The sequence below is a fragment of the Dendropsophus ebraccatus genome, chromosome 2, assembly GCF_027789765.1.
Source record: "Dendropsophus ebraccatus isolate aDenEbr1 chromosome 2, aDenEbr1.pat, whole genome shotgun sequence".
Lineage (NCBI taxonomy): Eukaryota > Metazoa > Chordata > Amphibia > Anura > Hylidae > Dendropsophus > Dendropsophus ebraccatus.
In genome coordinates this window covers 126999340-127025453 of record NC_091455.1, presented here as the reverse complement: position 1 = coordinate 127025453, position 26114 = coordinate 126999340, and the positions used below count along the sequence as shown (strand labels likewise).

At 42.3% G+C, this 26114-nt stretch overlaps 1 protein-coding gene across 1 annotated transcript in view; it reads left to right on the top strand.

Annotated features, from left to right (window-relative positions):
- ZNF830 (zinc finger protein 830) overlaps positions 1–24444 on the top strand; it is a 28514-nt gene extending 4070 nt beyond the window's left edge. Inside the window, exons 3-10 of the mRNA XM_069958260.1 lie at positions 1008–1131; positions 2461–2500; positions 5479–5702; positions 9095–9176; positions 14904–14967; positions 16664–16744; positions 19098–19174; positions 23048–24444. Coding sequence (XP_069814361.1) covers positions 1008–1131; positions 2461–2500; positions 5479–5702; positions 9095–9176; positions 14904–14967; positions 16664–16744; positions 19098–19174; positions 23048–23225 — 870 coding nt within the window. The 3' untranslated portion in view covers positions 23226–24444. The remainder of the gene's footprint in view (positions 1–1007; positions 1132–2460; positions 2501–5478; positions 5703–9094; positions 9177–14903; positions 14968–16663; positions 16745–19097; positions 19175–23047) is intronic.
- The last annotated feature ends 1670 nt before the right edge of the window (positions 24445–26114 follow it).

Here is a 26114-nt window from a genome sequence, read left to right as displayed (position 1 = left end):
GATTAGTTGACTGTTGATTGTCTTACCAGTAAGACAATGGGTCTCTACTAGAGATGAGCTAACTTACCAAAAGGTCTGGTTCTCACTAACCTGGACAATGCACATTTGCATCCCACTGCCTTGATAAGTTAGATGCAACACTAGAGCTGCCTGAAAAACAGTATCCAATGAAAATTTATTGCATCTTAAAAACATGAAACATAAATTGAACAGGATGCGTTTCAGTTCACACCTTCTGTCAGCGCCTTTTTCAATCTATGTGGGATTTGTTCCCTTCTGCATGCTTCACCCTAAACGGAGTGCCAAACCTAATTGTTAATTGACCTGAAAAACAGAGGCTGTATCCATGTTTTGCTGGCAGCGGGATTTGAGTGCTGAGCGTTTGAATTTGTGGAAACCCAAAGTTTCTGAGGTTCTGTGTACCTCATAGGGATAAAATCAGACTCCCCCCTCATCCAGGTTTTTTTCTTTTCAATGATGTTTCGCTCCCCACTCAGCCAATCACAGGGCTAAGAAGGTGCAGATCCTGTAGAAACTAAATGCCATGAAGCACGATGATCAGGACTGCAGTGGGGGGAAGCAAGTATTCCAGCTTTTCCAGCTTCCTGGTCTGAATCCTCTAGACACCACATTGTTGGTTTAAGCCATCTTGTCCCCCCATCTTCCAATATAAACAAGTACTGCAGTATAATGTCTTTTCTCATAATATGGTCACAACTTCCAAACGACTGCATGGATTTGACTATGCAAGGACAGTACTGCTTGAGTATTGATTTCATAGGATGCAGTTTCTATGCTGCGGTGGATCTGCTAAAGGGGAAGTTTAGTGGGGAAAATGGTCTTTGTTCATTGTGTGACATGAGAAATAGAAATGCATTTCTTTTTTTTTTTTATTCAATATTTTATTGGTTTTTGGCATTTTGGCAAAAATAAGAAATGCATTTCTTATAGTAGATATTTTTAGGAACTGTGTGAAGTATCATTTTCTTTATTTATTTTTTTGCAAGAAAGTTGCAGAACTTAAAGGAACTAAAGTGAAAGACAGCACCCAGTTGGCTCCCACACACCTGTCACAGACTACTAAAAGGAAGGGTTCAGTTTTGGAGAACTTGGAGAGTAAGCGTATCAAAGGTAAATTATAGCTTTACATTGGCCTGTTGTACTTATAAAGCAGGCTTGATGCAAATGTTTAGTATTAACCTTTTGTGGGGGACAGCCAGCTTTGGCACATCCACATTTTTTATTATGGAACGCATATACTTATCCTTGTGATTCTCTTTTTGGGGGTTTACAAACTAGAGATATTCTGGGCCAAGATGTTGATGACCAGCCTGACTTTTATTTAGCCGTTTAAACCTAGGCTCTTCTTGGGTGGGTGGGGGTCGGGGTGTCATGTTGTTACAATGTAATAACAGACAGTGGTACAAATGTCAGTTGACCAGTATGAACTCACTTCAGGCTTTTTTGTGAGACCATATTGAGGACCAACCCCTAGTATTAACTCCAATTTAGACATCCCCTCTGTCTGATTGTGAAGTCCTGCCTTAGCAGTAAATGCAATACCTAATAACACACAACTAACTGTTGGTGACTGATTGACAACTGACACAGACACTGCCAACCGAACTGACTGACCGTGACGTCTTGACACTAACAACTACAACGGATGGGCGCTAACAAGTGTGATGGACTGAAGCTTGCTAACAGACGCTGACTGATGATGTGTTCACAAGGACAGAATTTTTGTTGTATTTGGTGAATTGACAGCAACTAACTGAAATCTCCCTTATTACTGTATTTAGGATTAGTTTTTTTTTTTAAATGTATTAGTTGACAAGCAAGGGCCAGCATCATTGGACAGATGTTGGTCACCTGCTCACAAAGGCAAGGGGGGGGGGGCTTATCCTAAAGCAAAGGCATTGGTGGATCTGTATAGAGCCACTGATGCTGGCCATCAAATGCTAAAGAACCTTCCTGGGGAGGGGGAGTGATCGATCTCTTGTTCCAACTTGGGGGTTTACCAGTGATTTCTCCGGTATCACCAGCAATGCTGGAGCCCTTCTGGGGGTCCAGTGCTGGTGATACTAAAAGGTTCAGGTCAAAAAGGTTTCCTGGAAAAAATTGTACATCAAACACTGAAAAACTTTTTGGATTTTAAATTTTTATTTTTTATTTTTACACTGAAATCGGTGGCTAACAACTGCTTGAGGATCACTTCATATAGGGATCGCTTCTAGTCCTTCAAAAGTGACTGTAAAAGGGGATTACAGAACATATTGAAATACAAACTAACCTGCTGTAGAAAAAGTTATCCTCTTTAAAATGACGTATTTTGATATTGGATATTAGTACATTAGGAGAAGAACTTCTAAGATATTTTATTAATTATTTTTGCGTTGTTTCTTGTTTAGTTTTTGAAATTTGAGTGAAATGTATACATTATATATTTTTTTTCTGTAGATTCAGAAGATCAGTCTTCACCACCTTCGACAGCATCCACGTAAGAATCATTTAGGATTTTAGGGGTCCATGCATGATTTCTATCTATAACAAGGGGACATCCCCTTATCTAGAGGAAAGACGACTTGAATGTATTTCTGGAGTGCAATAATATTACAAGTAATAGTTACTAGACTGATGTTCAATTTTTTCATTTAGGCCGTTATTCTGCACAGTGCTCTTTGATGGACAATTTCTTACCCTTTTTACCCGATGTCACGAGTACCCATTCAATTGTAATTCACCTAGACTTAGATCTATTTTCTTTTTATAATGATCAGAGTCGGGTACTGAAATGTTGTTGTTTTTTTTTTAATATATTTCTTTTTTCTGATTGTAATTTTTTTAATATATTTTTTTTGTGCATTAATTTGGGGGCTGTCATCTTGCCTAAACTTTTTTATGCTTTCCAACAAACTCCATGAACATAGCCAACAATAAACAGAACCTGTCCCATTCAGATGAATAAGAAAGTCCTTTGGGAATGCTATGTGACCTTTATAGATGTCATTCTACAGTATATACTGGTGTCGCCTGTTACCGTTCTTCTGTCTGGCTTGATAAGAAAGACACTGCTTGGAAATTATCTGTACGGAACAGGGAGTCTCAGGGTGGTATTACATGGGCCGATGAGGGTCCGATAATACCTCTAAACAAGCGCCGATCTGCTAGATCAGCTCTCGTTTACTGGGCCTATTACACAGGCCTATAATCGTTTAACAAGGCTGCATGGACATTGTTACCGATGTCCTTGCAGCCTTTGTTTAAACTGTATACATACCTATCCAGGTTGCAGGGCTTCTCTTCCTCTGTGCTTCTTACCGGGTCCCGCATGCTCCAGCTTCACAGCGGCTTGTCTCAGCTGACAGGCCGCTCAGCCAATCACTGGTCGCTGCGGTCCCGGCCTGTGATTGGCCGAGCAGCCTGTCATCTGAGACAGGCCGCTGTTAAGCCGAAGCGTGCGGGACCCGGTGAGAAACTCAGAGGAAGAGGAGCCCTGCAACCTGGATAGGTATGTATTCCTCTTTGCATATCGTCAGCGCCGGCCATGCACCGCTATTACACGTATCGGTGCGCGATCGGCTGATCATTGTCTTTATTACACTGAACGATGATCGGCCAGATAGGGCCGATTATCGTTCCGTGTAATAGTACCTGCAGTCTCATCATAGTTTACGGCTGAGTGGTGAACATGAAAACTATAAGATTTTAAAATTATTTAATATGTGTATATCATACACATAGTAGAATTAGAATAAAATAATCTTAATAATATATGTTTCACAATTTAATGATTTAAAGAAGTAATTTTCCAATAGCACATTCCTTTTAAAATGTTATTTAAGCTACCACAACCAGGTGCAGTAAACAAAGTAGTGGCTGAGATTACACAAACAACCAAGCTTACTGTCCTCTTCTTTTTCTTCAACTTCACTAGATTGAAATGGGAGCCTGAGGCTGTATTCACACATCCCGTGTTTTGTCCGTGAAACTTGGAAGACACGGACGCTGAATGCAAGTCCTGGACTGTTTCCCTTCACGGCATGATGTATCAACATCATTCCGTCAGCGGGGAAACTCTAAGAATCGCCGCAGCACTGTAATGACAGAGCCATGGCGATTTCCCACTGCTGGCGTGATGTGGATACATCATGCCATCCGTGAAAACAGTCCAGGACTTGCATTTAATGTCCGTGTTGCCTGTGTTTCACGTACAGTACACGATACGTGTGAATGCAGCTGCAGAGGGTTTCCTGATATGTCTGGTCCATCCTCGGCCCACTTTTAACCTCTTAATGACCGCCAATATGCCCTTTTACGGTGGTCATTAAAGGTCCTTATACTAGGCCAACGCCTTTTCATGGCAAGCCTAGAATAATGTATTGTAGGGCCCCCATGCAGGAATTGCGGGGAGCACTGCCTTCATGAAAAAAAAAACAAAAAATAAAGTATATAAAATAAGATGTAATAGAAAAATCCCCCCTTCCCTACATAACCCCCCCCCCCCCCCCCCCCCCACACACACACACATATTAGGTATTGCCCCATCCATTACGACCTGACCTGAACGATAACATTGTTTTATTATTCATCTCGCAATTAAAAAATAAACTATAAAAAAAAACACACTAGGATGCCTGGAATTTTAATAAAAATTTGTACGTCTTACAAAATGGTATCAATAAAAAGTACAACTTATCCTGCAAAAAATAAGCCCTCCATATAGCTATGTTGATAAAAAAGTAGAATAGTTTTACTACTTAGAAGGCGACCATAGAATAATGAAAAAAAAAATAACTTGAGCATTAAGACCCAGAATAAATGACAGGGAAGAGGTTAATGGGTACCAACCATTTTATACACCATTTTATACTGGGATCACCCCGCTATACTCTGACTCTTCTTGCCATACTTCTGTCATTTCACTCTCTATGGTCCTTGTCAAGATTCTTTAGTTCCTTGAAGAGAAACTACTAACGCTGTTAGCTGATTAGTCAAGGAGACACATATCTGTCTGTGCTTCTAGAATATAGAAAAATGCTTTTATTTTTTGCAGTTTGGAACGTAAATTTCAGCTGACAGATTCACTTTTCTCTTGCTCATAGTTCCTACTTCCTAACCATTGAACTTCAATGTAGGCACTGCGTACTTGCAGTCAAAAATGTTGTAGCCTATACAGCATATGTGAAGCTTTGAGTATAAGCTTTTATGCATTTGACACAGTGCTGTAATATATTAGCTTTTGAGATCATAAAGTTTGATATGTGCAGGTAAATAATTGTGCGGCTTGTGACCTAATATAAAAATATCAACCCTTGATACATAAAAATGGCATCAAGTGCATATTTGGAAGTCTAGCACTTAGCTTATTAGGTGTAAGAAGATTAGAACGGTGTGTGTGTGTGTGTGTGTATGTGTGTATATATATATATATATATAATATATAAAATCTCATCTAAAATGTATTTGTCCCTTTAGGCTTCCACCTGGCTTCTTTGAAACGGGTGATCAACCATCTCATAAACACCCTGCAGGGAAAGTTCCAAGCATTAAATTACTGGCAGGAGATTATGATGATGATGAAGATGCGGAAGATGATAAGAAAGAGGGAAAAGATGGTGAAAATGTGCCATCTTCTGCACAGCACTCGATGGAACTTCCACTTCCCCCACCAACAGCCCAGGACAGTGGTCTTCCACCAGGTATTGCATAACTGAGTTAGCCACATCTATTAACATTGGTTGAAGGGTAGCTTCACACACAACGCATCTACAGTGGATTTCTCGCTGCAAATTTGCAGCGAAATCATCTGCCGATACTTGCCTATTCACTTCAATGGGCTGACATACTCGCAGCGGTAGCGCACTGATTAGCTGACTGCTGGGAGACCCCAAAGCAAGCAGGTGCCGGGGCCCGATACAGTATCTTTCTCGCCCGCAGGGGTTAATGGCGCTGAGTTTGACATACTCGCATTGGAATGACAATCCCTTTGTAAGTATGTCAGCACATTGAAGTGAATAGGCAATTGTCTGCAGCGGAATTCGACACGAGAAATCCCCTGCGGATACGTTAGAAACATAGAAGATTGTTGACAGAAAAAGACATCTGGGTCAATCTAGTCTGCTCTCTTAGTATTTCCTTTCTTATTATCTTAGGATAGATACAGTATATGTTTATGCCAGGCAGGTTTACATTCTGTTATTCTAGATTTACCAACCACATCTGCTGAATGTTTGTATGTTGTGTGTGAAGCTACCATAAAAGAACAAGTGCATGCAACCACTAATATTGTGGCTATCCCCCCCCACCTATGGGTTATATAAATGAAAGCTGACGATTGCTCTACAATGGGTGGCCGCTTCCCTACATCAAAGTTTGTGAATTTTTATGTTTGTATAGAATAAATAGGCATGATGTAAGGTTCACAATCAGATGCTTCATTGCTATCTGAAACTAAAATGTTTTTCTGATTTGCACCAGCTTTCTTTTTTACTTGCTAAGCAGCACTGCTGTAGTTTTTACAGTGTGGTCATGGCTGATATTATGCAGCAGTGGCCAGATTTGACAATAAATCCCATCTTTGCAATTCTGTAAAGTTGATCTTGCGTCACAAAAACTGCCAACTCCTGCCTGCAGTCTGTCCCACCGCTGCAGCAGGTGTCGGCAGTTTGTGACGTGGCATCACCAACTATACAGAGACCTGAACACGCCATGCTGTAGTAAGTGCAGGGAAAATGCACTATAGGTGTGTTTCCCACAATACGTGTCTGTTAGTAACTTTTTAGGGCAATAACTTATCTTAAAATAATTTTGCCCTGAGTTCCCCTTTAACCCTCTATTGGCCAGATTGTTCTCTGGGGGACTGGTGTTAAACTTACCCTCCCTGTGTTTGCAGAATCACCAACTTGGGTATGGGTGCAGTGTGAGATTAGTGTGGCCCCCAGGGGCATAAGTAGAGATGCAATGCATCCTCACTTTACACCATGGGAGCCAAATTGTTTAGCGTGGCAAGTGTAGGGTTCCCCCCCATTTCCATAACCAGGCAGGTAAAAAACCAAACAGCAGCAGCCTAGTAGTACCAGGGTGAGAAGGGGAATTTATTTTGGCCCTCCCCAGCCTAATAAAACCAGCCTGCCACCTTCTGGTACCCAGGGACTACTGGTACCTGGTTCTTTTCCGTATCCTTGTAGGGGTGGGAAACTGGGTAATTATGGGGGTGGGGGGTCATCGTTATCTATTTTACTGGCTAACACTAAGCCCCGGCTTAGTAATGCATGCCAAAACCCTTTGTTGACCATTTTATATATATTAAAAAAAAATCTGCTGATCATTGACATAGTCCACTGAATCCGACGCAATCCTCTAGATACCATTATGTGAACAAAAAAAGACAGGAGCAGAACACCCATAATTTTGACAGGTGTTCTGCTCCTTACAGTACTTCCACTATGCAACATCTTTACAGATTGCATCCATACTTTACCCCCCTGGGGCCAGACTGATCTCACACTGTACCCATACCAGCAAGGAAGGGGGTTAAGTGACCCTCTTCCTTCCTGGTGTAGGGGGGATTCATTCATAATCAGACTGCAGAATGCTCTGCTCAACCAAACAGCAGATGAGCTGGACCCAGCTGCAGCCACTGATTGACTGATACAGCTCAGCTGCTGATTGGCTGATTCATTAAACACCAGGAGAACACCACGACGGTTAAAGCGAATGTTTCTGTTCCTACTATTAAAGGGGTAGTGCGGCCGCATCATCAGCTACTCGGCCGCGATTGGCTTAGCATAACTGTGCTCAGCCAATCGTGGCTGAGCACAGTTATGACGTGGCAGAGGAGGGACGGCAGGAGCGGGTCGGCCGGCCTTCCGAAGATGACGTCTTTGACGGGGTCGGTCGACACGGATCAGGTATGTATACTGCTTTACACTTCCAGGTACACGGGCGGGGGGGGTGGGACACGGGAAGGGGGCCATTCACATAAATAACATACATTACAATGTTGTATAACTTTGTAATGTGTATTATTTTGTGAATAATTTCTTAGCGCTGCACTACCCCTTTAATAGACCAGCGCCAGCACAGGGATGCTGATGCTGTGGTCCTTTTTTTTTTTTTTTTTTTTTTTTTTTTTAATACAGCATGGAGCTCCGATCCACCCACTGGGGACGGGCCGGCCCGTCTCCAGTGTTTCAAGCCCTGCTGGTGCTCAGTAATAGACCGGCGACATGCGCAGGATCCGGCCCACAGTTCAAAAAAAGGACTGCAGCAACGGCATCCCCTTGCCCGGAGCTGGTCTATTCATTGTAAAAATAGAAAAGTGATGTACCGTTGGTACATTCGCTTTAACAAATAAAAGGGTGTGTAACTACAGGATCAGCCTACATTAGCTATATTTGTAGGCTATAACCATGGAGAAACATCGATAGAATATTTTTTCAGAATGTTTAATTTAAATTCCTTGGAACAATTTATTGGTTGTGAAGGTGGACATGTTCTTTGTTTTTCTTTTACCTCCTCCATTGCTAACTGGGGCCTTGTTGGCTATAAACAATGCACACAATGGGGGAGATTTATCAAACTGGTGTAAAGTAGAATTATCTCAGTTGCCCCTAGCAACCAATCAGATTCCACCTTTCATTTTTCAAACACTATGTGAGGAATAAAAAGTGGAATCTGATTGGTTGCTAGGGGCAACTGAGCCAGTTTCACTTTACACCATGTTTGATAAATCTTCCCCAATGTTCCTGTTTTCTTAGTAAAAGGTGTATTACTGTCTCAGAGATTAATATACAGCGGCTGCTTCATTACATTGCTGCGAATATGATATGCTGCGGTTGTGACGCCACATCAGGCCTTTCCCAGGCGGCACGTCTGTGAACCACGGAACGTGTGTATAAGGCCTTAGGGTTCTGTGACATCCACCATTCCTAAAAATAGAGGCCAGTGATTTTCCTTGCACAGTGGTGCACAGCCAGAGGTGGTGGGGTCATTTTTCTCAGCATTCTGTTTAGAAAATAAGATAGTAGTGTAACAGTCTTTGTTCTAATAAACCAAGATGAAGTATAATATGTCTACCTTCTATTTTTAGATTTCTTCGACAGCAAAACGCCTGTGGTTTCTCATTCTGGGTCCATATTGAAGGCAGACATTCAAGAAAAACCTATTGAAAGGTATTATATTGCAAAGTGCAAGCTTTTAAACTGTTAGATTCTCTCCATCTATTCAATGGGCAGTGAGCAAATGTAACTGTAGGTCCATTCAGATAGAGGACCTTGGTTCTTGTGAATTGTTAAGCAGTCCCAGCAGTCCCCCCCCACCCCAATCAATTATATATTTGTCAATTCTTTGAGCGGGGAGTGAAGGCGTGCGAGCCCTCCAATTCAGACGGAGAGCTCTGCTGTGGAATTCTGACGTTTTTGCTCAATGCAGTGGTTTGGCTGATGTGTGTGTGTGTGTGTGTGTGTGTGTGTATATCTATAGATAGATAGATATAGATATAGATAGATATATAGATCTCTCTCTCTCTCTCTCTCTCTCTCTATATATATATATATATATATATATATATATATATAGATAGATAATATATATATAGATATAGAGATATATATATAGATAGATATACAATACATACATTGAGAGAATGCAAATATACTGTATAAAATATTTAAACATAGTATCATATACACACACACACACACAGCAGCCAGACTGCTGCTTTTAGAGCAGAGTGGTCATAACCTAAACAAGCTCTCAACAATGGGAAGAAAATGGTGGTGTGTCAGGAGGACAAGGCAAGTTTGCTGAATGAATGTATTTGCAAAAATATTTAAAGTGACACTATCACCCCTCCTTTCTGTACTAGTGGTTCTCTACACCATCACTAAGATTACATGCTGCACATTCCCAATCAACCTTTATAAAAGCTGTCCATATATTCTTTTTGCAGGAGAAAAACTCTTTATATCATTGGTAGACAGTGTCACTAAGGCAGCTCTTCACAGTCTCCTCTCCCTGCCTCAGTCCTGCGCTGTACTCTATGATCCACAGTGACTTCGCATTGGTGGGCCAATCCGACATCATTACAATTGGCTTGTAGTGTCTTAGTAGTGGCAAAGGCGCAGCAAGGACCGGACCGTATACACTGACTTAACTGCGCCTGCCTCTCTGAGGTGTTAGATCGCTTCTGCTGAAGTTTGAACTTTCCCCCCAATTCAACTGGGGAGGTGTGAGGTTCAGCATCAGACTGAGGCGAGGACTCAATGGCTTTGAAGCCCTGCCTTGCTGACACTATCCACTGGTGATGTTAACTGTTTTTTTTGGTGTAAAGAAGATATGGACAACTTTTATAAAGGTAGATTGGGAATGTGCAGCATGTAGTCTTGGTGATGGTGCAGAAAACCACTAGTACAGAAAGGGAGGTGACAGTGTTACTTTAACTCTGTGAGCCCCATAAATTTAAGTATGTTAGTTGAGATGGCAATACCCCCTTTAAAGTTGCTATGTAGCTTACATTATTACATGTTATTTTGTTGTAAAGGGGTTGGCCAGGTTATAGTAAAATTGCTCAGTGTACAGTATTAGTAAGTGTTCTCACAGCACTTACAGACAGGCGCTCCCTGTGTACCTCAAAGACCTAAAATCAGACTCTACTCCTCCAGGCTAAGCTGCGCTGCTCTTTGGTGAGTCTGTCCATAAGATGGCCGACATGAAGGAGCATGTGACCATGCCCTGCCCCCACTGTCCACCATAGGCATATACAGGCTTAGTGTTAGACACTGGGGGGCGGGGCATGGTCACATGCTCCTCCGTGTCGGCCATCTTATGGACAGACTCACCACAGCCTGGAGGAGGGGAATGTGGTTTTAGCTCTATGAGGTACACAGGGAGCTGCTGTCAGTACATACAGTGAGTACACCTACTAATACTGTAGACTGAGCAATTTTACAACTTTAACCATGAATGAGGTTATGTTCTGTTTAAGGGAACCTGTCACCCCCAGGCTGGGGTAAAGGCTGCCTGACCCCCCACTAGAGCCCTGGATAGTTACCCCATCTTGCCAAGTCCCCCTACTGGAGCCGGTCCCGGGACGGAGATACCCTTGTCGGAAGCCCGGCGCGAGCACTGCAGAGAAGAGTCCGACGCCCATAGATAATGACCGGTCCATTTATTCTCTATGGGCATCAGACTCACCTGTGCAGCGTGCGCGCCGGATTTCCGACAAGGATATCTCCTTCCTGGGACAGGCTCCAGGAGTGGGCAAGATGGGTTAGGTATCCGGGGGTCGGGCGCCCTTCACCCCAGCATGGGGGGGTGACAGGTTCCCTTTAAGCCTTGCATGGCTATAGGTTTTATGGGCCTGAATGCCCAAAGTGAAATTTCACCTTCTGAATTGCTGTAGGTAACATTTTCCTAGAAAAGGAAGGCAGCAAATATAAGTGGGTTTGTAGTAACTCCAACATGTAAAATCACAAATGCAGAACACAGGGCAGCAACAATTTATTTTTCAGGCTGATTTTATTTATTTTATTTTGTAGATCTTTTATAAAGGGAAAAATATGGAGAAACCGTAGTAGTTGCCTTCTAATTTTCTGTTTAGCGTTTTAGGAACATGTGGCAGACTACTGTGAATAATTTCATACTGTACTCTTTGGTGATGGAGGCGTGCAAGCCCTCCCTGTTCAGAGAGATTGAAGGCAGGATTCGGCGCCAAGTCCGCGTGGGTGGTTTCTGCCCGAAATCTCAGAGCCTATTCCGTAGTGTAAATGGGGCCTTACTCAGCGTGCAGTGCACAAGGGTGCCTTCACACCTACCGGATCCGCAGCAGATCTCATGCTGCGGATCAGTAGCGAGATCCGCTGCGGATCCAGTCCCATTCATTTCTATAGAGCACATACTCGCAGCGGGATTGACATCCCGCTTTGAGTATGTGCTTTAATCCCCTGTTGCCCGCAGCCCTTCCGCCCGCAGCCCCGCCACCGAGATCATACATTACCTTCTCTGGCGATGCTGCTGCATGTCAGGCCCAACATGCAGCCGCGTCGCCAGAGCAGGTAATGTATGATCTCGGCTGCGGGTGGCAGGGCTGCGGGCAACAGGGGGTTAAAGCACATACTCAAAGCGGGATGTCAATCCCGCTGCGAGTATGTGCTCTATAGAAATGAGTGGGGACTGGATCCGCTGCGAATCCGCAGCGTGAAATCCGCTGCGGATCCGGTAGGTGTGAAGTAGGGCTGGGCGATAATGGCCTAAATCAATATCGCGGTTTATCGTACATGTAGCCACGGTAACGATAAATTGAACGATAATTATGACACGCCCCTTTTAAAAGCCACACCCGCTTTGAAAACCCTATTTTCCGATGGTAATACAAACGTGAATTTATTCCATATAACAATGTGCAGCAAACTTCACAAGTAATATATGTTTTGGCGTCTCCTACACCATTTTCAAATGCCACTTGAAAATGGTGTAGGAGACGACGAAACATCGTATATATTACTTGTGAAGTTTGCTGCATATTGTTATATGGAATAAATTCACGTTTGTATTACCATCAGAGTGCTGCAGAGTATTTTTTACTAGCTGACTTGGTATTCGACTGCTGGCCTCCACAGTTCGTTTAGTGTGCTGCCTATATTGTTTGCTTTATCTATCTATGTATCTATCTATATATACAGTGTGTATATGTATGTATATATATATATATATATATATATATATATATATATATATATATATAATATATATATATGTGTGTGTGTGTATGTATAGACAGATAGGAGACAGATAGTATAGGAAAATCCACAGCACTCCTAATGCAATTCAAGGTGCGATTTATTGAAAAAGCAAGTGCAGCATACAGACGCAACGTTTCAGCAGCTATTCGCCACCATTTTCAAGCTTGAAAATGGCGGCGAATAGCTGCTGAAACGTTGCGTCTGTATGCTGCACTTGCTTTTTCAATAAATCGCACCTTGAATTGCATTAGGAGTGCTGTGGATTTTCCTATACTATTTAAATACGGTCCCAGGTCTTGACTTCTACCTCTCTTGAAGTGCTGCTACTATTTTCCCGTGATTTAGATAGATAGATAGATAGATAGGAGATAGATAGATAGGAGATAGATAGATAGGAGATAGATAGATAGGAGATAGATAGATAGATAGGAGATAGATAGATAGATAGGAGATAGATAGATAGATAGGAGATAGATAGATAGATAGGAGATAGATAGATAGATAGGAGATAGATAGATAGATAGGAGATAGATAGATAGATAGATAGGAGATAGATAGATAGATAGATAGGAGATAGATAGATAGATAGATAGGAGATAGATAGATAGATAGATAGGAGATAGATAGATAGATAGATAGATAGGAGATAGATAGGAGATCTCCTATCTATCTATCTATCTATCTCTCATATCTACCCCCAGTCACTCAGTGGCTGCAGAGGTCAGGTATGGGGTGGACACTTCCTTCCTCCCCCAGGCACCACTCTCTCTCTCCCGCACAGGAATCTTCGGCCCCTGTCACTCAGTGCTGTAGCACATATATCTGTGTCCCAGACTGAGCGTCACACACGGCCGCTTCCAGCACTGACAAAACATAACGGGGCTCCAAGAATTCCTGTGCGGGGACAGAGTGCGGTGGCCAGTGAAGCATGGAGGTGCCGACCCATACCTGACCCCAACTATATATGCGGGAGAGGGGGGCAGGGCTCACCGTGCAGCTTCCAGAGAAGCTAGGAGAAGTGAGCCGCCCGGCAGCAGCAGCGCTGAGCTCACACTGGAGGGGACGCTGCCGCCTGTGCGCAGCCTGTCACATCTCCAGCCTTCCTCTCCAGCCCACACAGCAGGATCTTCCATCCCCTGCCCTGCAGCAGTATATGTGCGTCCTGGCTCGGGAGGTAAACCGGAGCATCAGCTGTCTCGCCTCCACCTCTCCACCCGGGACCCCTCTCTCTCCCTGCACCAGAGCATGCGTCCGCCGGGTGGATGGGGGGAATACCGCAGATACCGTCCTGGCAGAGTTGAGGTCGGTTAACCGACGCCAGTGACGGTATCGGTATTTTTGCGGTATACCGCCCAGCCCTAGTGTGAAGGCACCCTTAAAGGGGTAGTGCGGCGGTTAGCTGAGCATAACTGTGCTCAGCCAATCGCGGCTGAGCACAGTTATGACGCGGCAGAGGGGGGGACAGCGGCAGCGATTCGGCCGGCCGAAGATGACGTTTGGCACAAGATGGAGGACATGCGCAACACGGATCAGGTAATGTATAATGCACCAACACTTCCGGGTACACGGGTGGGGGTGGTGGGACATGGGGAAGGGGGCCATTCACAGACGTAACAAACATTACAAAGTTGTATAACTTTGTAATGTGTGTTATTCTGTGAATAATTCTTTACCGCCGCACTACCCCTTTAATAGGGCTTCTAAACGGAACTCGCCTGAAGTGAATGTAGCCTTAGTTACCCGATCTACCGGTGGCAGGAACAACTAAGCTGCCTAATTACAGGTACACTTTGTGTAGCACATTAGGAAGTCCTTGTGCTTTTTCCTGGAACTTTTCTTCTCAAAACACGTTGCGAGAATAAGAGTTGTTGCCCTCAAAACGACAGCATGAATGGACTTCTAATTACTCAAGAACTGGTAGCGTAATATTTGGGAATTTGTGCTCCTAGAAGCCACAATTTTCTTCTTCCTAGCCAGTTGGTCATGTGTGATTTGTTAGTGAGAGTACAGTATGTTTTTTTTTGTCAGTTTGATTATAGAAAAAAAAAAAATTAAAAATAAACAAAGAAATCATACTACATGTCACATAAAGGACACTGGGAGTTGTGGTGTTTTGGCATTTGGTTTTCAGCTAACTGCTCTGTCTTCGTTGAACAGGAAAGAGAATACAGCCGAAGCATTACCTGAGGGATTCTTTGATGACCCAGAAGTTGATGCAAAGGCAAGTGTTCATTCTCTTTTTACAACGTCCTCTCCAGTGCCGAAATAGGATCATTAACACATTTAGAACAAAAATGGTTCATTTCATTTTAATCTGTACTGGCTCCCCTGGCAGCATTCATTGCATACACAGCATATGGAGTCTGTCACGAGCCATATCATTCCTGATGGAGGAGGCCCTAGCAGTGTGCACTGTAAGCTTGCCATGTGTTATGTGGTGTACTGAAATATACTGCAGTACATTTTGAGCAAAGTAACATGTTTTGAACCTATGGTGCTGTAAAGCTAAACTAGTTTGGCTGTCTGAGACCCTGAGGTTTAACCCCTTCATGTCATACAGTTTTCTGTTTTTGCACTTTTGCTTTTTTCTACTTCTGTTTCAGATCTTTTTTTTTCTTTTTTTTTTAAGCCTCAAACTTATATGAGGTCTTAGGAGGTGAAACTAGTTATTTTTAAAACTTTGGTATGGTTTGGGGAGTTCGTCTTTACGCCACTTGCCGTGTGGTAAAACTGATATGTTATCTATATTTATCAAGTCAGTAAGATTACAACTTCTATTTTATTTTACTACTTTTTAAAAGTAGTAAAATATTTTGTAATTAAAAAAAAAGTATAAAATAGTGTCGAGGTAGTACAGAGTCCCTATGGTTTTACACAGTTTCTACCCCTCTTCCAAGTTTCTAATATTTGCTGAAAGTCTTGTTTTGCAGGAAGTGGTGTATTCTCTCCAGTCTGACACAATGCTCCTGCTGCCACCTCTGTCCTGCTCTCCAGACTGGAAGGCATACCACTTCCTGCAGGACATACAGCCACTGATAAATATTGGAAGATTTGAGACTTTTTAATAGAAGTAAATTACAAATCTCTGTTACTTTCTGACACTAGTTGATCTGAAAGAAATTTGTTTGGATGAACTACCCTTTTACACGGAAGGTGACTTGCCTGCCCTGTTCTGGAAGCTGGATTAGCCCTTGGCACTTTCATCACCAAACAGTACCAGCTGAATGGCAGAAATCAATAGTATAAGCGATTTTGATAAACTCTGTAATAGGTTTTATTAGGCGAAAAAGTCTCTTTCTGTACTCACAAAGCTATTTCTCCCCCCCCCCCCCCTCACTTCTTGTCTGTGCATTATCAGGCAAATCCGTCTTCATTGCAGAGAAGCAAGTGAAGACTGGTTCTGCTGTGTCCATTATATCCCTATGAAGGGGGAAGGGGCCGGGGAAGATAAGGGAGCAGGAAGAAGAGACATGAAGGTCAGCTGTTTGGAGATTGTCTGGGCACCTAAAACGCTGGATTCAGAGGTCAGAAAGGTCAGCGGTTTTCTAGGAACTTGCTGAGAGAAGATTGCAGGGTGTTGTGCTGTACAGGACTCCTCCGTACTCACTCACTCCTCTCAGCCCCTCCCCTCTCCATAGACACATAATGGACACAGAAATCCTGCATCTTCTGAAGTCAAGGGGGAGCTAGAAAAACAGCTTTTTTAATACAGAAGGAAATTCTTTTGGTAAATGGTAAATAAAACCTATTAGAGTTTCTTATAATTGCTTGTACTATAGATATTTATTGTTTTTTTAAAAAAAAATATGACCCTGAAATGACATTTACGCTTTAATTTGCTGTAAATTTTACAATTTGTATTCAGAGTAGTAAATGTGGGATAGCAGCATGTAGTTTATAAATATGTTCCTTTTAAGGTGAGAAAAGTCGATGCCCCTAAAGACCACTTGGATAAAGAATGGGAAGAGTTTCAGAAGGAAATGCGTCAAGTTAATACTGTAAGTACTATTTATCTACGGATTCCCACTCTCATTTCCTCACCTTTTACTTTACTGTGTTTTTATTTGCTTATTGCACTTTTAACCTAATTTTCCTCACCTATTAGCCTGTGTTTGTTTGTTTGTACAGTTGTTTTTTTATATTCTGAAAGTTTCCTTATGATTACAACCACTCTGCATATGCCATATTCGTGTATACCAATATTATAGCAGGTGTATAGCCATATGGCTGGCAATGGCTTTTCCCAGCAAACCAACCTTTTGCTTACAGTGCAGGAAGAGCATGGCTACATTGGCAAAGCAGTTTAATTCTTAGATGACCCATTTAAAAATATTAGCATGGATATGATTTGGGTCATGCTGTTTTTGCTCGATTTCCATGCTGTGACTTATAAATAATAGTAAAAATAATATGCCATACAAACACTAAAATAGTAGAAAATTATAATTAACTATGGATGGAAAGTAACTCAAAGCTTCCGGTTATTTTTAGCTTGCCTTATAACACACATGGTTTACAGACAAACTTCTTCAGGCATCCTTTAAAGGAGTTACTTGGGACAAATGTGGCACAGAGGAGGGAACACCATGCCCCTCTTACCTGCTGTGCAACATAAAGAAGCTTAAAGGGAACCAATCACCATGAAAATGCTCCCTAAGCTACTAATGTTATGTTATAGAGCAGGAGCTGGGAGGACTGATATGTATATTATTGGAAAAGATTAAGTATAACCCCTTGTGGGTTGCTAGATGCTAATATTAAAATAATGGAGTTATAACATAAGCTTTAAGCTATAAGCTTTAAGCTATGTTCACATGCTATACAAACAATGTTTATCACTACCTATGATCGGAATTAATGATCATGATCTGTTTGTCCAGTGTGTGAAAATACTCTTAGGGTATATTCACACGGACGGGCTCGCAGCTAGATTCTCGCTGCGAGCCCGGCAGGTCCTGGCAGTTCCCATACACTACATACTTGCTGCGGTCTAAACGACCGCAGCGAGTATGTAATTCTGCCGCCCTTAACCCCTTCTGCTCCCGGCCGGCTCCCCCGCTGTAAGCATACTTTACCTGTCCTTGCTGCACGGGTCCGGCGTCCTGCTCTCCCGTCCGGCCAATTAGTGTGTTGCCCAGCCGCAGCCACTGATTGGCCAGACGGGAGAGCAAGACGCCGTTTAGACCGCAGCAAGTATGTAGTGTATGGGAACTGCCAGGACCTGCCGGGCTCGCAGCGAGAATCTCGCTGCGAGCCCGCCCGTGTGAATATACCCTTAGGGTAGCTTTACACGTACAGACTCGCAGCGTTAATAACGCTGCGAGTCGGCTAGGTCCTGGCAGATCACTTTCACTACATACACACAGCGGTCTGAACGACCGCTGCATGTATGTAATTCTGCCGACCGCTTAACCCCTTCAGCTACCTCCCGGCTACCGCTCTGTATACATTACCTGTCCTCGTTGCACGGGTCCCGGCGTACTGCTCTCCCGCCCGGCCAATCAGTGTGTTGCCCTGCCGCAGCCACTGATTGGCCGGGCGGGAGAGCAGTACGCCGGGACCCCGTGCAGCGAGGACAGGTAATGTATGCGGAGTGGGAGACGGGCGGCAGCTGAAAGGGTTAAGCGGCCGGCAGAATTACATACACGCAGCGGTCGTTCAGACCGCTGTGTGTATGTAGTGAAAGTGATCTGCCAGGACCTAGCCCACTCGCAACGTTTTTAATCGTACTTTATAATATATAATGTTTTCATTTGCTATTACATTATTGCTATTACATTATTTGCTATTTGCTATTGTTTTGCTATTACATTGCTTTTATACTGCTTTAATTAATTACCTTATAATATAACTTTATTAAAATAAATGCATACTTTTTTATGTGTGTGTGTGTGTGTGTGTAATATATATACAGACACACATGTTGGTTGAGTGGCAGTAGTAAGGGGTGGCACAGCCCTGCAGTTCCCAGACACCTGATCTGATCAAGTGCTGCTGCACAGCACTATACAGAACAGGGTCCCAACCCCATCTTTTACTGTATATTTTTGTATACACTCAGTAAGTTGCCTGTAGCTGTAACACAGTCACCGCACACTGTGCTACAGCAAACATACAGTACGTAGGATTGGGGGGGCAGGAACCTGACTCTGAATAGTGCTCCGAAGTACCTCTTTAAAATAGGAACAGAAAAAGAGGAGTCTTAACTGGTAAACATGCTGCTATATATTAATCTTTGTTCCTTACTGCCTTGTGGAAGGACACAAAACCACTAATACTGTCAGATAAGAATCATGGATATGTCATTGGTAAGACTTATATGAAATTATTTTGTGGAATTTGTTTGTCTAGGTTTCTGAAGCAATTGTGGCAGAAGAGGATGAGGAAGGTCGCTTGGATCGTCAAATTGATGAAATTGATGAGCAAATGTAAGTATATTGATGAAACTTTTTAAAGAAATAATTAAATTTACAAAACAACCAACCGATGTGCTCCTCTCCTTATCTTTTGGGCTTTGTCTTCCTCTGGAATGTGTTTAGACCAACTGTAGTAAGCATTAATTTGAAGTAAGAAAATAGAGATCTGAGACCTTATCAGGGGCTTCCTTTTATTTAGTCCAACTGTAAAACACATCTTATAGTTGATGTACCAAACTAATGCCAAACTTGTATGCTGTGACTTAGAACATAAAAGATTGAAACGCGTTAAAAGTTTGTTTTTTTTTTAAATAAGTTTTTATGGCTTTATATACGTGATATAAAGCAACTTTGCAATTTACGTTCATTATTATTTTTTAGTTATCATGCTTTCAAACAAAGCTATACATCCCTTTGTAAATGGGATGTGCGGCCAATAGCTATTTAAATGGCCACATGAACGATAAAGGATTCATTTATGCAGCCCCGCTGCTTAATTAGTTGTGCAGTGTAAAGCCACAGCAAACAAGCGCTGATTTTGCTGATCACCATGGGATCTTAACCTCAGACAACCCCTTAAAGTAAGGTCACACTTAACTAATCTCTTAGGCCTTAGTCACACATCCTGGTAAATTGTCCGTGATCACGGATCTGCGAGTGATCTGTGTGTCAATTTGAGCTGCAAAAAAAATATTATGGAGCAGAATAACAGACACACACACACACACACACACACACACACCATAGTCCCCCATTGCTTCCTTCTTCTGGCTCCCCAGTGCACGAATGAAGTCACTCTTGTGCAAAGGAACCAGGAGAACACTGGGCTTTGTGGGGTTGCGCTGCCAGGTCTCTCTGTGTAACATGTGACATAGGGATCAGCCCTGCTACATCTGTTGGGATGTGCTGCCAGCGGCTGTCCAAGGTGGAAGGGGAAGCCTACATGTGGAAAATATACTGGGGGTGCATGGAATACATACTGGGGGGGGGCGTGCCTACACATAGTGCAGTCAGTACCTACTGGGGCTGGGGTGATGTAATGCACATCATTAACAAAAATAAATGACATGGAGGTAAAAACAGATGTAATCACGGATGGTTTTCCACAGATCACAGACCTAGATAGTGGACTGAAATCACGGTCCCTAAAAATCACTGGATTTGTGAATAAGGCCTTTAGCTTTATCCTGCCCTATCAGCTTGTCTTGGTTTTCCTTGGCTGCATATGACAAAAAAAACATATGGAAGAAGGAATGCATGATCACAACATAGCTCTGTATTCTTCTGAACTCTTATGTTTACATGCTGCACTTCCTCTTCATGCTTCCTTTCCCAGCATGCCTAGAGGATGTGCTGTAGTGTTTACTCTGAGATCCCCTAAGTGCTTTTACTGCCATGGACTCCTCCCTTTACATCAGGGGTGTCAAACTCAAATACACAGTGGACCAAAATAAAAAAATTGGACAAAGTCGCGGGCCAACCTTGATAATTATTGAAGCACTGTCAGTTTTGTGCGTCTCCCATCGCTGTGCACTATGATAAATTACATGATAAATTGCTATGATATGAATAAACCCCAACCCATGTAATAGCCACCCCCCCCATTATTACCCCATGTAGTAGCCAAACCCCCAATATTACCCCATGTAGTAGCCAACCCAACCAATATTACCCCATGTAGTACCCAACCCAACCAATATTACCCCATGTAGTAGCCAACCCCCCCCAATATTACCCTGTGTAGTAGCCAACCCCCCCCAATATTACCCCGTGTAGTAGCCAACCCAACCAATATTACCCCATGTAGTAGCCAACCCAACCAAAATTGCCCCATGTAGTAGCCAACCCAACCAGAATTGCCCCATGTATTAGCCAGCCCTCCCAATAGTGCCCAAATAGTAGCCAGCCCCCCAAGTGTCCCATATAGTAGTTGTTCTGTCCCCACATGAGGCGAATGAAGGTGTAACTGGCTGATTGTGAGACTCCCCTACCTTGGTATCCAGAATGTAGAGCAGACCGGACCAGCACCAGCTCAGCTTCTGAAGACTCATATAGTACACAGTGATATGAATGATATGAAGATTTGGTTTATTAAACTTGGATACAGCCGTAATGGATGATACAACACTGTAGTTATTTCTGTAGTTACTAATGTTTCTGCTGAGATACTTCTGAGATATTGCTTAGGCTATTGCTGAGGCTATTGCTGGTCAGAAATTGATGCCTTTACAAGCCCAAGAACAAGTGTACTCCCTGTCTCACAGTGAGGACCAAAATGGTACCTCAGAGCAGGATGCTAGGAGACAGACCTGTGAAAGCACACCCAGTTTGAAAAACTTTAAAGAACAAGAGTGAGCAGATACAAATTCTGTCCAGCAAATGGCAGCATAGGAAACAATGCATAAAATAGACGATAAAAATGAATGTAGAGCTATAGAATAACAGCTGAAAAACTGTAAATATAAGGGAAGAACAGCACAGTAGCTAGGCCTCCCCAATAGTCTCATATAGTAGCTAGGCCTCCCCCATAGTCTCTTATATAGTAGCCAGCCCTCCCCCATAGTCTCTTATATAGTAGCTAGCCCTCCTCAATAGTCTCTTATATAGTAGCCAGCCCTCCTCAATAGTCTCTTATATAGTAGCCAGTCCTCACCAATAGTCTCATATAGTAGCCAGCCCTCCTCAATAGTCTCTTATATAGTAGCCAGTCCTCACCAATAGTCTCTTATATAGTAGCCAGCCCTCCCCCATAGTCTTATATAGTAGCCAGCCCTCCCCCATAGTGTTTTATATAGTAGCCAGCCCTCCTCTATAGTCTTATATAGTAGCCAGCCCTCCTCTATAGTCTTATATAGTAGCCAGCCCTCCTCAATAGTCTCTTATATAGTAGCCAGTCCTCACCAATAGTCTCTTATATAGTAGCCAGCCCTCCCCCATAGTCTTATATAGTAGCCAGCCCTCCCCCATAGTCTCTTATATAGTAGTCAGCCCTCCCCCATAGTGTTTTATATAGTAGCCAGCCCTCCTCTATAGTCTTATATAGTAGCCAGCCCTCCTCTATAGTCTTATATAGTAGCCAGCCCTCCCCCATAATCTCTTATATAGTAGCCAGCCCTCCCCCATAATCTCTTATATAGTAGCCAGCCCTCCACCATAGTCTCTTATACAGAACCCAGCCCTCCCCCATAGTCTTATATAGTAGCTAGTGCTCCCCCATAGTCTTTTATTTGTATAGCGCACTTCAACTATAGTCTCTTATATAGTAGCAATGGTGGGCCAGATGTAATCCAAATTCTGGATTGCATGGCGGGCCAAAATTAATGGCACCACGGGCCACAGTTTGACATGACTGCTGTACACAGTGGTAGGAATAAATAACACATTTTTAGATTGTACATTTTTGAGCATGTGTTATTATAAACCATGCACACTGTGTATTGAAAAGTAGGTGGACTTCACTGTGTGCATTGATAAGGCATCAAACATGCTTTTTTTTTTTTTTTTTTTTTGCGTTATGACTTTAGGGTAGCTTCACACGTACTGTATCGCAGTGGATTTTCTGCTGCGGATCCGTAGCAGATCCGCAGCAGATTTGACTAAATGAACGAACACAGCATCAGAGCTGCACTGAAAAATCTTCTGCGGATCCGTAGCAGATTTGATGGTGCAGATTTGATGCTGTGCTCATTCATTTAGTCAAATCTGCTGCGGATCCGCAGCAGAAAATTCACTGCGATACAGTACGTGTGAAGCTACCCTTAAACTGGTTTTGTATGACCGTGGTGTAAAAAAATGAGCGTTTTTTTTGCATGCTTCCATGCAATGATTTTAAAAATTTACAGTAAAAACATGATAATTTAGACTCTTTATTGCTTTGTCTTCTAGTGAGTGCTATCGTCGAATTGAACACCTAAGAAACCGCAAGGATGTTCTGCATAATACACTGATGGACACTGTAAAAGGAAAATCCAGCAAAGATGAAGATGATGATTTTGGAAGTGATGAGGATATTCTGCCAACTATGCTCACTCAGAGCTGGCGTGAAAAGGGTGTTTTTCTTTAGTCAAAAATTCTTGACCTAATTGTCCTGTGTATTACAGATAGTTCTATTCACCTCTGCTTTATGAAAGTCAAAAGTTTCTATTTGAAATACCTTCAGATTACTATGAAAAAGACTCCTGCTTTTGTAATTCCAGACTATGAATTTTTGGTTGCATTTTTTTTTTCTTTCTAAAGATCTCTTTAAAATCTTTGATTTCAGAAACTCAGAATTTTACTGTATCTTCCAGGTTTTTTTTTCTTCTTTTTTTTTTTGCCCTCTATTTTGGCAGATGTATAATTTTTTGGCTCTAGGACTATTCTATTTCCTAAAATATTTTGTAACCATTTTGTACAGGTATTAATTATTGAAATGCTTAAATATATTTGTATAGTGATATAGAGCTTCAATTATTACATTTTGTTTGAATATTTGGGACTGCTATATGCATGCATTTCCTGTGGAATACTGCAATATTTATTGTAACGGTATCATACTAAAAAGAAAAAATTGAGGACACAAGAATATTTGAAAGATGACAACTTATAACAATTAGCTTACTATTTATTTTTTTAAATGTTAATATAATTTGCATACTGTACATGTAAAAGGTTGTGGTAGTTATAGACAAACACCTGCCATTGACACACAGGGAATTTTCCTCCATTAGGTGGCACTAGAGAGCCAGCGCTTTTTCCTCTGGAGGGAAGCTGCAATGGATACTTTTTCTTAGGAAGCACTGCGTAGCCTGTAAGACCTACACCAGCTTGGCAGAATATGTAATAGTATATTTTTCCCCCCCTTAAAGTATCTCGACAATCTAGTGGTTATGTGAACATACTGATTTCCATGTATGTGAGTATATTAACTTATAAATAATTCAGTAGCTAAAATGTATTTGAAAAGTCTTAAGACCCTTTTACATTGTTCACATTTTGTTGTGTTAAGGCCTTCTGCTAAAAAAAAATCTAGTCTATACTTAGCCATAATGAGAATGTAAAAAAATGTGAGAATTTATTAACAAAGAAAAATATATTTTGCATGAACATAAGTGTTCAGCCCCTTTGCTATGACACAATTTAGCTCTGGCTCCTCCCACTTCTCTTGATCATGTCTGAGATATTTCTGCGCCTTGATTGGAGTCACCTGTGGTACTGGACAGGATTTGGAAATGGAAAGAAGTTTGAAATAAACAGGACTCTTCCTAGAGCTGGCCACCCCACTAAAGTAAGTAATTGGAGGAGAAGGGCCTTGATAAGAGAATTGACCAAGAACCCAATAGTTATTATGGCTAAGCTCCAGCAATATTGGCCCAGATATTTCAATCTGTCTGAGACAAAAAAAAAAAACAAAACAGATACTTATTAGGCAGATTACAGCCAGACATCAGATACAAAAATCCTGATGCATTGATGTATTTGGGCCATTGTGTGCAGATGAGAGAAACCTCCAGAAGGTCAAGCATCACTGTAACAATCCACCATTCTAGGGTTTATATCAGAGTGCCAGTAAGGAGCCATCTTCTTCAAAGACGTCATCTTCGGGAGGCCGGCCGACCCGCTCCTGCTGGCCTCCCTTTGCCGCATCACAACTGTGCTCAGCCGCGATTGGCTGAGCACAGTTATGCTCAGCCAATCGCAGCTGATGACGCTGCAGAGGGGGGGCGGCTGCAGCGAGTCGGCCAGCCTCTCGAAGATTGCATCGACAGAAGACGGGGGTCGACACGCCTCAGGTATGTATATCGCACCACACTTCCGGGTACACGTGCGGGGGTGGGGGGACACGGGAAGGGGGCGATTCACAGACATAACATACATTACAAAGTTGTATAACTTTGTAATGTGTGTTATTCTGTGAATAATTGCTGAGCGACGCACTACCCCTTTAATGGATGCACCGAACTGTTCTGGTTAAGCAAGGTCCTCTGAAACCAAACGCTCAGGATTTGACTCCAGGGTCTGGAGAAGTCTGAGTCCTGGAAACCATGAATATAGCTATAGGGTGTATTCATATTTTCCTGACAGCCCTAGGGTGGCATCCAGCTTCTCCAAACTATTATTGGACTGGGTGAAAGAAGATTCCCTGATCTAATAAAACAGAATTGAACTTTGCCCTCTATTCTAAGTGTCATGTCTGTCTATACCATTTAAATAATTAATAAAATTGATAATAAATAAGATAATTTTAAATAGGAATATATGGCTATATGTGGTTCTGTTGCCTATATATATATATATATATATATATATATATATATATATATATATATATATATACACACATATAGTGGGGGAAAAAAAGTATTTAGTTAGTCTCCAATAGTGCAAGTTCCACCACTTAAAAAGATGAGAGAGTCCTGTAATTGACACCATATGTAGACCTCAACTATGGGAGACAAAATGAGAAAACAAATCCAGAAAATCACATTGTCTGATTTTGTAAGAATTTATTTGCAAATTATGGTGGAAAATAAGTATTTGGTCAGTAACAAAATTTCATCTCAATACTTTGTTATTTATCCTTTGTTGGCAATGACAGAGGTCAAATGTTTTCTGTAAGTTTCCACAAGGTTGGCACACACTGTTGTTGGTATGTTGGCCCATTCCTCCATGCAGATCTCCTTTAGAGCAGTGATGTTTTGGGGCTGTCGCTTGGCAACACTGACTTTCAACTCCCTCCAAAGGTTTTCTATAGGGTTGAGATCTGTAGACTGGCTAGGCCACTCCAGGACCTTGAAATGCTTCTTACGAAGCCACTCCTTCGTTGCCCAGGCGGTGTGCTTTGGATCATTGACATGTTGAAAGACCCAGCCACGTTTCGTCTTCAATACCCTTGCTGATGGAAGGAGGTTTGCACTCAAAATCTCACAATACATGGCTCCATTCATTCTTTCATGTACCCGGATCAGTCGTC